General features: G+C 37.7%; 1 protein-coding gene across 4 annotated transcripts in view; it reads left to right on the top strand.

Moving 5' to 3' along the window:
* The window catches only part of FNDC3A (fibronectin type III domain containing 3A), a 111,107-nt gene extending 94,013 nt beyond the window's left edge, over nucleotides 1-17,094 (top strand). For all 4 annotated transcript variants that reach the window (XM_054271376.1, XM_054271375.1, XM_054271377.1 and 1 more), the window contains 11 exons: nucleotides 907-975; nucleotides 2,275-2,393; nucleotides 4,435-4,540; nucleotides 4,630-4,805; nucleotides 5,873-5,986; nucleotides 7,199-7,348; nucleotides 7,435-7,718; nucleotides 9,622-9,831; nucleotides 11,195-11,361; nucleotides 11,928-12,055; nucleotides 14,568-17,094. In XM_054271376.1, coding sequence (XP_054127351.1) covers nucleotides 907-975; nucleotides 2,275-2,393; nucleotides 4,435-4,540; nucleotides 4,630-4,805; nucleotides 5,873-5,986; nucleotides 7,199-7,348; nucleotides 7,435-7,718; nucleotides 9,622-9,831; nucleotides 11,195-11,361; nucleotides 11,928-12,055; nucleotides 14,568-14,882 — 1,838 coding nt within the window. In that variant the 3' untranslated portion in view covers nucleotides 14,883-17,094. The remainder of the gene's footprint in view (nucleotides 1-906; nucleotides 976-2,274; nucleotides 2,394-4,434; nucleotides 4,541-4,629; nucleotides 4,806-5,872; nucleotides 5,987-7,198; nucleotides 7,349-7,434; nucleotides 7,719-9,621; nucleotides 9,832-11,194; nucleotides 11,362-11,927; nucleotides 12,056-14,567) is intronic.
* The last annotated feature ends 12 nt before the right edge of the window (nucleotides 17,095-17,106 follow it).

Raw genomic sequence — 17,106 nt, 5'->3', positions numbered from 1 at the left:
TGGTTTGTGTATCAAAAACGATCTAAAATATCAATTTATATATAAAACTGTTAATTGTCTTTATTTGGAACCGTGATGCTCTTTCTATGTGGTAATTATCATGACAATTTTATTTTCCATTTGGAATAATTTCCTTCCAACCAAAAAAGTGCTATCTGCCATCTAAGTCTCTTTTTATTCAGCTGGCATTTTATGATACATAACCCTTGCCTAAGAGCCAACATAATTTCATCCAGCACAAGCATAATGTGATGTTTAGGCATGAGTACCCTTCTGTGTTGAAGTATAATGCTGTCTTTATATTTGTTCAAAATGTTTTTTCACATTACTTTAATTTTGCTGTTTTCTAAGTCATCTTTGAGAAACAGTATTAGGATAATATGTCAAAGAAAGGTCTGTAGATTTGTTATCTTGTACATGAATACTGTACCAGGGGGGATAGTGCACTCAATTTCTAGTGATATATTAGAAGTTAAGAGATAAGTCTTAAGTGTAGAGCTCTTGACTATTTTATTCTGTCCCAAAATAGTTAGGTTTTTGAAATTCTGTCCTTAAATTTCAAAATATTTTTATACACAAATCCATATGATAATGGTCCAAATTACATTAGAGTCTGTGACCCTGAATCCATGCTCAGGCACTTAAGACTGAAATGTTTGTTGTGGCATCTCCCAGGGGTGATTCCCTTGTCCCTTCTCCTGTGTAGACTGTTCAGAAGGGCTGAGAGTTGGCTTTCACACAACAGGGCTTGGAATGATTTGCTGCTGCCCTGGACTAGTATGCTCTCTGTCTAAATAAGCACCCATCTCCAGCTGTCTGTTGATTTTGCCATTGGGAAATCCTCCCCAAAAGCTATAAAGCCATTTAACTTACCTCACTTAGTTGGAATATTGCTGTTTTTTATAGATCCACCAAAAGACAATGGGGGAGCAGCAATACATACATATGTTGTGGAAATGTCTGAAGGCTCAAGTGGTAAGTATTAGGATCGTACATTGGCATTCACTTGTGTGGGGATTTTTTCCTGTCTCTGTGTGCATGTGGGAAGAAATAAAATGTGTGTTATGACTGGGAAAGTTATTGCCAGGGACTGACATCAAAAAGAAAATAGAGGCACATTGATGCTTGTACATAAGAAGTTATTTTCCTCTGATTTAGAAAAGAGAGATGCCACAAAATTCTGTGACGCAAGAGCTGCTTTTTGTTTAACTTACTAATTAGGTCTATTCAGTTTTGGAAATGAAATGACACACTTGAGACATTTTAGGGCAAGAAGACAGGGACATGTAGCTTTGTTGTCTGCATGGCTGATAAAAGAAAAGCTTGTACTCCATTTATCACTATTAAAAGAGAACAATGACGCATCTGGGGTAACTTTCTGCTATTTGCTTTTCTGTTCTTTCATACAGAAAGGAAACTGACAGAATTTCTAAATTGGACATAAACCTATCTTGCTAAATTATTTAAAAATCTAGTTAAGTAGCCTTATTGAGTTCAGAAACACAGTTACATCAAAAATGAAAGTTTAAACTTCTTCAGTGCTGTGTCAGATTAAGACAGAGGACTGCCCCCAGATATGATGGGAGCCCTCTCAGGCTGTTTGTCTATTGCTTTCCCCTCTCTGTCACGTGTCCACATTAAACCACTTTGGAATGATGCACCCAAGCCTTTCATGCACATTTAGTGAGCTGTGCATTATGTTTCATTCCCAGCCTTCTAAATTCTGCGGTGTATCGAGTTGTTGGAGATTTCATTAAAAGTCCTCAGGTTCCCTGCTTAATATCTTAAAAAGAAAGACAGAGTGCTCAAGAGTTTCTAATTTAAGAGTAGCAAATAATGGAATCAGAATTTCACATTGTTCTGGGCCATTCAGGAACACAGGAACAAACTTCACCAGTTGCAAACTGTAGTTACAGCCTGCAAAATGATAATGTAATTTGAAGCTTGTTTTCCATGAAAAATTTTACTTTTGTATCTTTCCTGTTTATTTGGTAATGATGTTGAATGTGCTTGCTGACCAAGTAAGTTCTTTTCTATTTAAGGTAAATCCCAAATAAGGAAGCTATTTCACTTCAGCAGATCTACATGTAAGAAACTTTATGAAATTATAGAATCTTCCAGGAAATTCAAACCAGTCTCAATTTCTTTTTTTTTTTTTTTCATAAACATCAGGCACACACTTATTTTAGTGAAATTTGGATACCTGCTGTGGCTAGTACTGAAGTGTGGCAAATTCCACTTTGGCTCACTGCACACTTATTCCTAACCTTTCAGGGAACAAGTGGGATACAATATACAGCGGAGCCGCGAGGGAACATGTGTGTGACCGACTGAATCCGGGCTCTTCCTACCGGTTACGTGTATATTGCGTTGGGGAAGGAGGACAAAGCACGGTAATATCAACTAATATTTTTATTAAATAAAATTCTCTCTGTAAGAAAATCTGGTCCAGTAGATATTTAAGCAAATGTTGTGCAGAAGTGCCTAACAAAATAGCCATAATTAGAACATCAGAGAAGTTCCAGTATTGCTGCGCAGTGGTGTGAGTTTCTGCTCATTTGTTAAAGAGAAATATTTGAGTATTCTTTCCTGATATATTTTGTTTGACATGATAGTCTTATTTACAGAAACAGATACTTTTCCTATGTGAGACATTTATACAATGTTATTTATTAAGGCCTATCCCAGTATAGCAGTTTAAGAAGGGTACTTTCAAAGGCTCCCCATGGAATTGGTCACAGCACCAAGCATAACAGAGTTTACGAAGCATGTGGACAATAGTTTCTCACATAGTGTGATTCTTGGGGCTCTCTTGGGCCAGGAGCTGGACTTTAATGATCCTTGTAGATCCCTTCCAGCTCAGAAGATTCTGTGATTCTATGAATTTAATATATTTCCTACTTGTCTGAGTAGCCAAGTTAACCCAGCAGGCAGGGGAAGAAGTCTTCACTCAAGCTTTACAGGGTTATGCTTCCCTTGCTCTCCCAAGCACAGTTAAAATGTTTAGATTGCCCTGCTTTTCAGTATTCCCACACAATTTGCTGTGCCATGCTATTCTCCTTTACACACACACATTACACACACACACATGTGCACTGTCAGTTCTGTAGTGTAGTTCAACTGCCAGTGCCAAAATGTCTTGCTGTATTTGCTCTGCCTTCTCAACAACATGTGTAACAAAGTCACCCCTGGCTCTCTGCAGACTTCCAGCAGGGCTTTCCTGTCAAGCTGCTCTCACAAAAATCTTAAAGCCTTCCATTCTTGGTGTGTGTGATTTCTACCCAGCCCTGCCTTGTGACATGAAATGTATCTGCTCTTCCTCCACACAGAAGTCTCCTGCAAGGATAACCTTGACTACAGCCACCTTACCTTAGGAATAAATCTGGACTCCTTCAATGCTGTCTTGGCTTGCAGTGCTTTCCCAGTCATCAGTCCACAAGTCTTCGGAGATTTTTGTTCTGCCTTTTGTTCTGTACTTCCCTACAGCCCAACCCCATGATTTTAGAATTAACCTTAAGTACCAAAGAGAAAATAATTTCCAGAAAGTTCTTATACTTTCTGAAGGTGTCAGAAGTCAACAGAAGATCTATGAAGATGTAATTAACTCTTCTGCAGCTTCTCATTAACATATGCAAAACTTTTAAGTAGCAGCAGTTGTTCAGTGCAACAATATATTCAAAGGAGCTGAAAAGCAGCAGATCATCCAGTCCACTCTTTCTTGAACACACATAGAAACCAGTTGTGAAATGAGATTCTGAGATTCATTTCTTCTGTAAACCTGAAGGCTTTCCAATTTCCTATTTGTTCTGTATCAAGCTGAAGCTAATAACCCCTCATTGTCTCTGCTCACTTCTGTCTGCATCCAGAACAGTCAGTGCCATCTGCTGCATGTGTTATGTTCTTAGGTAATTTTTGCTTAAACTTCAAATCAGAGGTGGAAACTTGTTGCTCATTAGGTATTGCTAAGCAATGAAAAAGTTGAAATATCTTTTTTTTTAATTTCTTCTGGTTGACACTTCTGCCCACTTTGCTTTCTGAGAGGTTTTTCCATGGAAAGTACATAACCCTTAGAGTAAGGGTTTAGAACTCATTAAACTGCAGTCTGATGCAAAATAGATTGAATTTACATTGAATAAGTCATATTTCAAGCATCTGTACTAGGTTGTACTGATGATTAGCCATTGTTTTTAATTCTACTCCTTGCATGTGTACCCAAATACAAAAGCAAATTTTGCATATTGTGTGATTATTTTAGCATGATTTTTATTATGACAAATACATACTAGATCACTTCAATATCTTCACATATTTGAAGATGTCATTGAAAAGGGGGATGATCTTGTTTCTGACTGAGGTGTTTGCCTTTGCTTATGGCGTAGCTGATAGTTCTTGGTTTGGCCTGGATAACTTCATTAATCTATCTTTCTTTTTTAGGTAACTGATTCCTTACTGGTGCAGACACCAGCAGTGGTTCCTGGTCCATGCCAGCCTCCAAGGCTACAGGGCAGACCAAGAGCAAGAGAAATTCAGCTGCGTTGGGGTAATTTTATTGCAAGTGTTAGAGATTGTAAGGGATCCAAATGTAGTACATGTTAAAATTAAATGAGCTTTTCTTTTTCTTATTTCTAGGACCGCCTCAGGTAGATGGTGGTTCACCCATTACCTGTTATGGTCTGGAAATGTTTCAGGCAGAAAATGATGAACACAGAGAGGTTTACCAGGGTTCTGATGTTGAATGCACAGTGGGCAGCCTTCTTCCAGGGAGGATGTACAGCTTCAGACTGAGAGCAGCTAACAAGGCTGGGGTAAGGAGGCAGTCTGAAATGAAATTCATTACTGAGACTGCAATCAGTATTGAGGATTTTTTATTTCAAATGAAGCATTTAACAGTAATTTTAAAATAAGAATTTCCAAATGTGGAGTCATTTGGGTCACGTAGCATATTGTTGTGTGGGAACAGACAGTTAAACATCAGTTTATAATGAAGGGGATTTTTAGATGAAGGGAAGAGAAAACAGCTAATTATGTCTTTTATCTGAAAAATAATATTAGGAAATCATTAGGAAATGCTAAGTACTTTATTAAAGCACTGTTACAACTTCACTATTCTCAGGTGAAGTAAGGTAGCAAATTATTTTTGTATGCAGCTTTTTAAATTGATTGACCTTTAATTTTACAGCTGTTGATGTTCAGAACGTAATAATTAGTGTTTCCTGACTCTCCATTTTTATATTTAGTTTAACTTCTAAGTACATGTTCTATCAGATACAAGACTATTTTCCCTTTTTGGAGTATTAAATGTGTTTAAATCAATTGTTGCTGTAGAACAAGCTTTTTAGTTATGTACCCAAGGTCCTGATTTGTTCAGTAATGTACACTTCATTGAAAACTGTCAGGGTGCATTGACACTTTGTGGAGAGGTCTGCAGCTTAAGCCTTTAAAGCACTATCCTTTTATCTTCCCTCCACCCTGCAAAGAATGGCTCATTGTTCAGCAGTTTTTGAATCCTTTATTTCTTTTACATAGGTATAAATAGGCAGTACCAATTGGTTTATGTTCCAGTGCAGCCATGATGTAACTTCAGAATAAGGCTTTGGATAGTACTTTTCTGGTTTTCCCAAGAGACCTTTGAAGTGTCAAATTTATTCACGTTGCATTTGCTGGAGTGAAGAAAAATTTATAGCTGTTCTGGACAATAGTCAGATACTGAAATAAATCCTGAATCCACAGTCCACAGAAATTTATTTTATAAAGAAATAATACAATGTTTCAGGTTGCAGTTACATGTCCCTACTGTGGTAAACTGTTTTTTTTTTTTTAAAGTAGTAATTTCATTTTTACAGTGTAGTTGTATCAACTCCCTTTTTAACAGTTTGGACCTTACTCAGAAAAATGTGAAATAACTACAGCACCTGGACCCCCAGATCAGTGCAAGCCCCCTCAAGTGACATGCAGATCTGCTGCCTGTGCTCAGGTGTCATGGGAGGTAAGAGTGCCATGCTGTCTTAACATAATGATCTTCTGCATTTTTGAGTTCAGCTTGAAAAGTCTAATACTGTGTTTTAATCACTTTATTTGTAAGCAAACTTACCTGATTATCCAATAGATAAAACTTTAGTCATTCATCATGCCATTATGGCAGCATTAAGTTGGACAGGCTGCAGGTACTGGATGTTACTGTGTTCTTTTGTTTAAAAGTTTTGCCACAGCTGCTGCTCTGCATTTCTGAGTGATGCACTCTCTCTTAAAATTTTTCTTTAACATAGTTATAGTTCCTCAGAGACAGTGTATCCACATAATACAATAGTTAATTGTGCGCTTCTTGGTTTTATAATCTGATTTAATTTTATATAATTACATCAGTAATAATGTAGCAAAAGCCTCACAGACTTCCTATAAACCCATAGTATTTAGATATCTGATTTTAAAAAATGCAATAGATAAAAATTAAGCTTGTAAAAAGAAAGATTCTATCTGGGAATACTCTTTAAAACACAGCTTTTTAGTGGCTTAGAGATGGGGTGAAGTATCTGAGTTACAGGACTGTACAGAAAAAAAATTAAACTGCTTTACCTGGAAAGGAGTGTTCATGCTTCCTACTGGAGGAATGTCAGAGGAGCCCTCCTTACATATCTACAAGGCAAAGCCTTTTTTAAAAAACACCATAAAACATTCAGGTAGAGTTAATTTGAGTGATGTTAGATGTCTGTTTTACAGAGTCACGCAGTAATTGTCAATGTCCATCTCCTTTTGGGGATCCCAAGACAGGACATGGTACTGGAGATGCAACCTCACAAGTACTGAGTAGGGGGGAATCATTATTCCTTTTACTCTTCTTGCTGCTCATTTGCTAATACAACCAATATGTAGTTAACCTTCATCAGACATACAGTGCTGATTCTTATTCAACTTTCTCTCCAGGACACACAAGGGTTTTTTTTGTTATAGGTTGCTCCTCAGTCTGTACTTTTTTGTAGCAGTCCAGGACTTTGTGTTTGCAATTGTCTTAGTTGAACTTCCTGAAGTTTGTATCAGATTCTGCCTGTTAATTGTATTGTACTAAATTAACAATGAGCAAAGAAATGAGAGTGTAAGACTCCTCTAGAACAAAAACAAAATATAGACATGGTGAGTTTTGTTGATTTTTTTCTCGTATGTCAGTATATTTAGCTTCTAATGATTGCTGTCCATTTTGAAGGTGCCAGTGAGTAATGGAGCTGATGTCACGGAGTATCGACTGGAGTGGGGCGGCGTGGAAGGATGCATGCAAATCTCTTACTGTGGGCCTGGGCTCAGCTGTGAAGTGAAAGGGCTTTTGCCTGCCACTATATACTATTGCAGGGTTCAGGTAAAGATGTATAAAACTGTTGTTAATGAAATCTGGAAACAGGAATTGACTCTACCATATTAACATGGTCTGCTTTGGATTTGCAGGCAGTGAATGTTGCAGGTGCAGGCCCTTTCAGTGAAGTAGTGGCATGTATGACTCCAGCCTCTGTACCTGCAGTTGTGACCTGTCTTCGTGGACTAAGTGAAGATGAAATTGAAAGTCCACACTATTCTCCTTCCACATGCCTTGCTATAAGCTGGGAAGAACCTTGTGACCATGGATCTGAAATCCTTGGCTACAGCATAGACTTTGGAGATAAGCAGCCAATAACTGTTGGGAAGGATCTGACCTATTTTCTAGATGGCTTACAGCCAGATACTACCTACAGGTATGTGATGCACAGCTACTTGACAGCCTATTGTTTCTTCCACAAGAGCAGATGCTTTGTTTCCTTGGTTTTTTTTATTGTCTTCATTATTACTCTCAGAGACACATTAGTGCACAGCCATGGAGCAAAAAGAAGTTTTGTAATGATGATCATCATAAATAGACATGCTATTTTTATTTTCTTCCAAAAAATAATTTATGTTAGTTTATTGCAGTATTGTTGTATCTGTCTGGTAATGTGTCAGTTTAACTGAATTCACATCACATATTCAGATTCATAACTGATTTTGGACTGGTGGCTTCTTTGTTTGAAAAGGTAAAATCCATCCAAGGAAGGACTATGCCCAGTCTAATGACAGCTTATGGCAACTTGCAGTGCCTTATCTCAGAAAAAGTGGAAGTCAGCATGAACAGTATCAGTTTGAAAAATCAGCCAGCTGTGTATCTCTTTTGAAGAATCATCAAGGGATGATTGCTGAAATCATCCCTTATGTTCAGTCCAAGGGTTACTGAAAAATATAAATGCAAAAATCAGTAGTTTTTCCTGAAGACACTACATCTCTGTTACAAATACATGTCCTCAGTGTAAAAGGAGAATGGCAGTCCCACTGAAGTCAGACTTTTAACACACTCTGATTTCAGTATAATTAGGATATCATGTGGCTATGCAGTTTTCTGAATCCTTAATTACTGTTTTATGGTTTTATGTGAGAATACAGTGTTTCTTTGTGCTTTATAATTATTTAACAATAATGCTGGCAATCTGAAGAGCTGTTGCTCTGTGTGTCAGTAGACTGAATAAGACAGTCATTCCCATTGCAGAGATAGGTCGATACTTCTGCCCACATAAGTTTTTTTTTTTAATAGAATACATTGTCAGCTCCTTGTGCAAATGAAAAATTGCATGTATTAACCTTAGTTCTGGGCTGTAGTAAATTAGCATAATGTTAAAAATTACTGCAGTGAAGGAGAAATATTTTTTCTTTAGCCTGCATGCACATTTGTGTTTCCACATTTTGCAGTTGTATGGTTGACTGTTTCAAAATTTAATTAGTGTGATTACTTTTTTCCAGTTACCTAGATACTATTTTGGACAAGCAAATGTTAAGTCTGCAAAATTAAATTAGACACACTTTGCTCCCTGTGGCTACCTGTGAAATATGTAAAGAGCCTCTGTTTTCTGCTTTTTCCATTTCAGAAATAAATTTCTTAGCTAAGTCTTTTAATTCTTACTTACAAATCTAATGTACGTTGTCTTCCTTGGAGTATCAAAGAAGAAAAAAACAAAACCCTACCTTATCCCTGATATCAAGTTCTACAGCTTCCTCAGCTTTGTGTCCTTTGGTGACTTCTGGCTTCCCCCTCTCACTTTGCAGACAGACCCAAGGGGGCTTGTGTTTGCAAGTGCCCAGAGATGTGTTACTGGTGGATACATAAGAGAGGTGGCTGGGTACCATTGCTTTATTTTCACATTAATAGGATCTGTTCAAAAAAGTCCATAAAAATGTCTGATAGTCATCCTTGAACTCACCTGATAAAGCAGTCACAGATATGGTATCCCTCTTTGGGGTGGGCTTTTTGACCTTCCCTCATCACTGCAGCGTGGCTATCAAAATTTTGGTTTGAGGCCTGCACAGTCAGAAAGATGGACCACTCTTGAAGTAACTCACTGAGCTTTTACATCTTGTCACTAATGTGAATCTACTTTGAGTATTCTTATTTCTAATCAAGCCAGCTCCTTAAAATGTACGGAAAGTGATCACCTGCATATTCTTGACAGTCTATCAAAGCATAATATTGATAAAAGTCTTTATTGTAGATAGTACCATTCTTCTCTATTTAATGACAGTTATTTTTAGAATCTAATTTCAACTTAATTTATTCTCTCTTTCTCCAAATGCTAGGGTACGAATTCAAGCCCTAAATAGTCTTGGAGCGGGTCCTTTCAGCCACACCATAAAACTGAAAACAAAGCCTCTCCCCCCAGATCCACCTCGCCTGGAATGTGCTGCATACAGTTCTCAGACTCTCAAGCTGAAGTGGGGAGAGGGAACTGCAAAAGCATTAACTGACTCCATCCAGTACCACCTTCAAATGGAGGATAAAAATGGAAGGTTGGTTTTGGCATTGCTTTAATCTGCCCAGTGTTGCTGTGGTCTGATGCTTGGGAGATGGCAGCAAAGGGCAAAATTCCTTTGTGCTTTGGTGAATTTACAGCAGATGTAGGAGGTCATCTCTTCTGCCAAGGCAAGAAAGGCTCTAGGGTCTGTGCTGAGAAGTGCAAGACAAAAAACTTCATTGTTTTTTACTTACAGTTCAACATGAAGAGTTTAATGCTGTGTTTCATACCAGCACACTTTTCTCCCTCACTCTTGGTTAAATATTTTGTCAAAGTAACAAGTCCAATCAGTGTTGTAAATTTTATATACTTAATATCAGAAGGGATAAATGCTTTACTCCCTGTTGCCTTATATGCAGTTATTTTAGTGGAAAATTTACTTTGAGGGATTCCTTGTCTCATGTTAAATAGAATGTCAGCTGAGGTGGTACAGAAAGAACCCTTACCCAAATGGTAAAATAAGCAGTACTGCTACAAAGTGTTTCATGTCTGATGAGCAGCTTTAGCTTGAAAAAAAAGATAAAAGAGCTACACTATGTGAAATTGCTGTGCTGTAAGGAGGAAAATAAATTAGACTGTTTAAGTGGAAGGAAATTAATTTTCATTCCTAAAGACTAGATCATGTGCAGGTACCATCTGTTCTAATCTAAAAGACAAGAAAAAGCCAAAAGTAGATGACAACCCCTGCAGGAAGAGAGAAATTTGTGCTGTGTCCTGGGGACACCAAGACTGAAAATCAAACAAGAGTTGCCATGATCAGTTTGTGCAAGAATTGTCACATGAAGGACAGTGGCCAGTGTACAAAACTCCCAGAAACAGATTTGGTGTGCACTACAAGTGTGACTCTGCCCTCCTGTGCAGGTCTGCATGAGACCATCTCCAACAATGATGTACAAAAGCAACTGGATCCATGGCACATTTTTTAGGTGTCATAAGGGACAGTTGAAAAGGGGCAAAAAGCTAAAACCTAGTTACCTAATTTTGAAAAGCTAAAGATGTTGGAGGAGTAGATGGCCAAGCAGAAAAAAATGCAGTTCATTGAGAGACACAACTGCTGTCTTTTCTTATTGTTTCAAATGCAAAATAGTTTCTTAAAATGTTTAAGAACATTTTTGGTAAGAGAGAATCTGTAGTGTTCTTTGTGCAAGAGATTTTTATTTCAAAGACATGAGAAATAAAAACTTGCCCCTGGAAAATGAGCTTACTGTTTTATAACAGCCAGAACACTGTTTAACTGTGAAATAAGTGTTTCTGGGCTTTTCATTAGATTCTGGGAAATTATGGGAACACATTTCAAGACAATACTGCTTCGGAAGTCCTTGTCTGTGTTCAAAATCAGCTGCTCGTTCCATTTTCAGGTTTGTATCCTTATACAGAGGACCATGTCATACATACAAAGTTCAAAGACTCAGTGAGTCAACATCATACAAATTTTGTATTCAGGCATGTAATGAAGCTGGTGAAGGTCCCCTTTCTCAAGAATATATTTTCACTACTCCCAAATCTGTTCCAGCTGCCTTGAAAGGTAAGAGTTCTTCTTTTTTCATTTGAGGGGAGGGAGGACAGTAGGTTGATTTTGGTATTATGTTATATTTGGGATATTGAGAATATTAAGCCCTTTTCAAGTGCAGGTAGGGATAGTGGGAGAAGGCTCCTTTCATGTAGTTGCCTAAAATATTCACTCCAAAAATGGAAAACTTGGGGTGTATGCATTCTTTGACCTAAGGAGTTTGTACTTTGTTCTCCTGCTAACCAGGAGAGTGGCAAGTTAAGGTGAAAATGCTTTCTAGCATGTTTAGAATAATTTTAAGCATTGTTGGGGTCTTTCTGGTATATGATGCAGACTTACAGTTAGTACATTTTATTTGCTTTCTCTTGGGTGTTACCTAAACTAGGAAGAGAGGCCTATATGAATTATTAGTTGCTGCTCCAGAAAACACTGGAGGAAGAATAAATTTGAATCTTAATATTTTGTTTCTCTGAGATAAGATAGGAGGTAGAATATATAATTTTAAAGATATTAGAATATGACAGCATGTGGTGGGGAAAGCAGAGCTAGCTGTCATTCTTATGCTTCCTTCCTTCCTTCAGCACCAAGGATAGAGAGAATAAATGATCACACTTGTGAAATCACATGGGAGGTTCTGCAGCCCATGAAGGGTGATCCAGTTATCTACTGTCTTCAGGTCATGGTGGGAAAAGACTCAGAATTCAAACAGGTATGATGTGTTTAAGTTATTGTAGTCTTCTTGGATTATTCTTTGTGATAACTAGTTTAGTAAAACTGGTTGAGATCAGATTTAGTAAAGCTTATTGTGTTCCAGCATGGTTTTAGTCACAGTGTAAACTTTTTTATTACTAAATAATATAAGGTAATATCTCCTAAACCCATCTCCCTCATTTCAGAAGGAGATTCTGCACTAAATTACAGCCTCTCTGGGTTACACTGATGTTCACTAAATACAGCTTGACACATCGAGTGGTGAGGAAGCCATCCACTGATAGAACAACTGACAAAAAGAAATCTTTTACCTAATGGTACAGAATTGACACTGGGGAGAAAAGGGGTGACGGGTTCTCTTTACACTAAGAGTAAAGGAGCAGTTTGAAAGGCCAAGGTACAAATTATCCTGCATTCAGTGTTAATTTTGCTTCCCAGTTTGGGGTTTTTTTGCTTCACAGTTTAAACTGCCTGATATTTGACATGAAATTAGGCTTGAAAACTGTTTCATATTATTAAGCTAAGGAACTTTCCTTCCAGGACAGAAACAGTTAATTCTAGTATGTTACCATTTTATTATAGTTCAATATTAAATAAGTTTCACCTGGGTTTTGGTAGATTATAGGCCTTAATATTTTCATAACTTTTAGTGCAACACTGTGTTTATTATGGCCATTTGTTAAATTTTTCAGTAAAAGATGAACCATAAACCAAGATGTCTTTCCATGTGGATAGTCTTTTTTGTAACTTCCACACTGTAAATGCAACATTAGGTTCCTGAGGTGTGGTCAGTGTTGCTTTTGGACACCAAGTCAAATCACACTTTGATTATCAGTGTGTGTTGCCAAATGGCCTGGGCAAGATAATAAAGTTGACTCTTTGAATATGGCAGTAACAAAGTAGGCTGAGGTGTGTGATTGTTTTTGCCTCTGCAGAGCAGTCTATCATAGTAAATTAGAATAAAATGAAAAGACTAATTTGCAGAAACTAAAATTGGAACAATCAAGAAGTAAACAGTATGAAAACAGCCTTTAAGAGACTTAGACATGATGGTGGCAATTTTATTTGACGCAGACAAAAAATAAACTGCCTGGAAGTCTGCTCTAAGCTGTTCCCTGCTATTTCACTGCCAAAACTTCACTGTCCTCTCGTCCTTCTTCCTGATCTGTCATCCAAATTGCTCATGTCACTGCTCCCTCCATGCTACAGACAAAATAAGTTAATAATGTGCTCTTTGAGCTGTATACATCAGTCAAAGATCTTAAAGAGGTTAGGAAGCAACCGTATGAATAGCCCAGGAGACACACTGGAGGGGAAGGCAACTTCTGGCAAGGCACTGGGGACAAGCAGCTGAGGATGGTAAGCCCTGCTAGCTGGCATAGCTGGAGCTGGAGTAGGGTGTGTGTCAGTGGCCTGTTTGCTCACTCCCAAATGCATGAGCCACATTAGCAGAGTTTTGAGGAAGCTGCACTTCCGATGGCCTGCCCTGCCTCAGAGAGAAAAGTCTCTAGGTTGTAGATTCCAGTAAAGCTGAGCTTGTCAGAGAGCTCTGTGCCTCAGGCACAGCAACAGCTCTTCAAACAGCGGAATCAGAAGGGATTTCCTGTTTCTTTATATTTCTAGTGTGCATTTTCAGGATACTGCCTAACAGTATGGTAACTATAGGGAATGCTCCTGATGCTGTGATATTTCTGTATCGTGCTTCCAGTTAAATAAAGTAAATCCAGATATTTGGAGGTGGGAGGGTGAAGGGGTTTAAAGAGAGAAATCAAATTGCACTGTGCTACTCACCTAATACCTCCCTAACTATTGAAGTACCTATAACTGCACCCCTGTGAGGTTTTGTTGGCTTTCACAGAACCTTTACATAGCTGCAAATTTAATTAATTTGAGAAACTGGAGTTTAGATTTCACTGAAATAGGGACTCCATGCAGAAGCATGGTGAACTCATGTTAACCTGCCAACTGAGACACTTCTGAAAAGCACCCTCACAAGTTATTTCTGTCTTGGAAATATGATGAAATTAAAAATCATAAAGAGGACTCTGTGGCTTTCCTGATCCAGTGTTTATTGGGATAAATCATAATATTTTAAATACAGATAACTACAACAAAGTACATTGGATTGGATTAGACTTAATGAATTGGCTTGATGTGGAGTTAACTGCCTAAAATCCCATGATACAATATTGTATATTGCATCACATTGTGAGTGGTCACTAAAACACCTGAAGGCTGGGGGCTTGTGACAGAGTATATTTGATGTGCACTCATCACTCCACACAAGCAAGCATAGTTCTTGTGTTTCACCAAAATAACTGGAGACTTTATCTGGTATTTAAATTGTGTGTTTGAGCTTTTTGTCCATTTTTCTTTGCATGGGTGAAAACACTGGTGAGTTGTCATCCTTTTTAGTTACCTTCACCTTCATAAACAAAACCATACTAAGATACATGTGTGTATACAGTACTTTTTTACTTGAAGTATCCCTTTTCCCCCCTTATTTCCAGATTTACAAGGGCCCGGACTGGTCGTTCCGATACACAGGCCTGCAGCTGAACTGTGAATACCGATTCCGCGCGTGTGCCATTCGCCAGTGCCAAGAGGCCACGGCTCACCAGGACCTGGTGGGCCCCTACAGCGCCCCAGTGCTATTCATCTCTCAGAGGACTGAGCCTCCAGCGAGCACCAACAAGGACACTGTGCAAACCACAAGGACACAATGGTCACAGAGCGACCAAGTGTGTGCTGCTGTCATCCTTGCACTTTTTGCTATCTTTTCCATTCTGATTGCTGTTATCATTCAGTACTTCGTCATAAAGTGAAGAAAAGAGATCTATTTTATAATGCTGCCCATTACATTTTACTTTCTCATAATCTAAAAGTAATTCTGTTCTCTTGCTTTTACAAAACCAGGCATTTTGCACCGGCATTGAGACTGATGCAAACTTTCTCAGCCACTTTAAAATGCTTACTCGTAGGTATAGGCTGACACATGTTATTAAAATGCAAGCCACAGAAATATAATCTTTTCTTTATATGCCTTCATGCAGTACAAACTCGATATGGGGCAGGCACACAGTGTTTAAGGAAAAGGGTTTAACCAGTAAACAAGTGTAAAGGTGATTTCCTGGCCCACACTTCTAAGGGTTGCTAACATAACAGGGAAGAATGTGTAGATCGCATTTAAAACTTACACTAACAAACTTGTGCTGTACACAATATTAATCTGATGCTGTGAAAGCAATTTAGCGCTGTATTTCTACCTCCTCATTTGTCTTAATTATTTGGGAAGCAGGATTTATGCTGAAAAACAGAAGGGGCTTTTCTCAGGCAGCAAATAATAAACTGGATGGAAGAGTATGCATGAAGGAAGCTTCTTATCTGATAAATGTGGAGTTCTTCACTGCAAGTAGATGTTTTCGAAAGACTACAAGGGGATGGCACAAGTGGTTTATCTTACCCCCAGGATTTGGTGTTTACTTAAAAAAAATGCCTCTTTTACTTCTTCTGAATATAGAAGGGAGAGTGTGAGAGACCTTCTTAGATTTGTTATTTAAATTGGAAAACACATTTCCAAAGTTGACCTTTGATTGGATGCAGTTTATACAGATGTCTGTGCCCTCTGATTTTGGCTAGTCAACAGAATTTTGAGATAAAATTCATTATTGAATTTTTGCTGTTTCCCCAACATTCACTTGCCATATCCACCAGAAATAAGCACTGCCTTTTTTTGTTTGTTTTGTTTCTATCTATCTTTCTCTTTTTTCCCTTCCTTTTTTTCTTTTCTTCTCTCTTTCTTTGGGGCACCAAATCAGAAGACGAAGTGTAGTAATTTGCACCAGAAAACTTAAAGCTGCTTTTTTCTTGAGATCCTAATGTTTAATGTAATGTCTCTTTGGATACTGTACCAAATTGTTGATTGCATGTAGTTAATGTTGCATTAGAGCACTTTGCAATTGCATAACTCATCAATGTTTTGTGAGCTTGCATTTGTGAGTTCTTGAATGACCAGACTGAATTTTAACAAGTATCCCATTGAACATCTTGCTAGATGTCAATGATTGCCAGTGACACAAAGCTTGTAGTGAAACTATCTTTAAAAAAAATCCTTGTCTCATCACACTTATGTTATTTGTTATACACTTTGTAATTAGCTACTTTTAATTTATTTGAGTTACAAGATAGTGGATCATTAATGACTTCTAGTTGTGTTCAGTTTAGCATTTTTAATAGTATTAAACACTTCTGTCAGTCTTAATAATAATAAAAAAAGGAACCTCTGTCTTGTGCTTTGAAGATCTCTGAAGAATTTCTCTTATATTAGAACGGGCATGTATTGTAATTGTTTATACGTCCAATGATCTGTGCTGTAGAATAATGTTGCTGAGTTTCGTTTTTTTTAAAGAAAAAAAAGAAGAAATGGCAAAGAACTTGGCCTCCACGTGGCAAGAACGATCTGTCTTTAAAATGTACTGTATGTTTACATTTTATTTCTAATTTGTCATTTGTACGTATAGGCTGATACCTTCCCGCAGGATACCGCGATAACTGATGTTTTCTAGAACCTTCTTAAAAGTGCCATGTTTGGCAGTGCAAATGAGGTTGCGTGTCACAGCCCAGAGATTTCTTATGGTTGAATGTCTAAAACGGTAAGATTTGTTACTGCAGGCAACCTGCAGTGACTTACGTTTTTCATAGTAAAATTCAAATGAGCTCCTATTTTTGATAGTCATTTAATAGTGTATTTGCCATTTGAGCCTCAGTGCATATTACTGCATTGAAGACAGTTTTTAATGTAATCTTAATTTTACCTCATATACTGTACATTCCAAAAATAAATAAATAAATAAAAGAAAAAGAGAAACTCTAAAGTTTTTAAAACGCTATAGATACACTACCAAACATATCACTTTACGGTTGTACAACGTCGGGCTCCATGAAGACGAACCTGTATAGTCTGATAGAAAATACATAAAACGATGTAGCAAAGTACCTTTAAGAGTCTGTGGACAATAAAAGTACCTTCTTTTTCGCTGCTGGTGGTCA

The sequence above is a fragment of the Melozone crissalis genome, unplaced genomic scaffold, assembly GCF_028551555.1.
Source record: "Melozone crissalis strain CALT ecotype California unplaced genomic scaffold, PUWL_Pcris_2 ptg000013l_1, whole genome shotgun sequence".
Taxonomy (NCBI): domain Eukaryota; kingdom Metazoa; phylum Chordata; class Aves; order Passeriformes; family Passerellidae; genus Melozone; species Melozone crissalis.
This window is presented reverse-complemented; position numbering and strand designations above follow the sequence as displayed.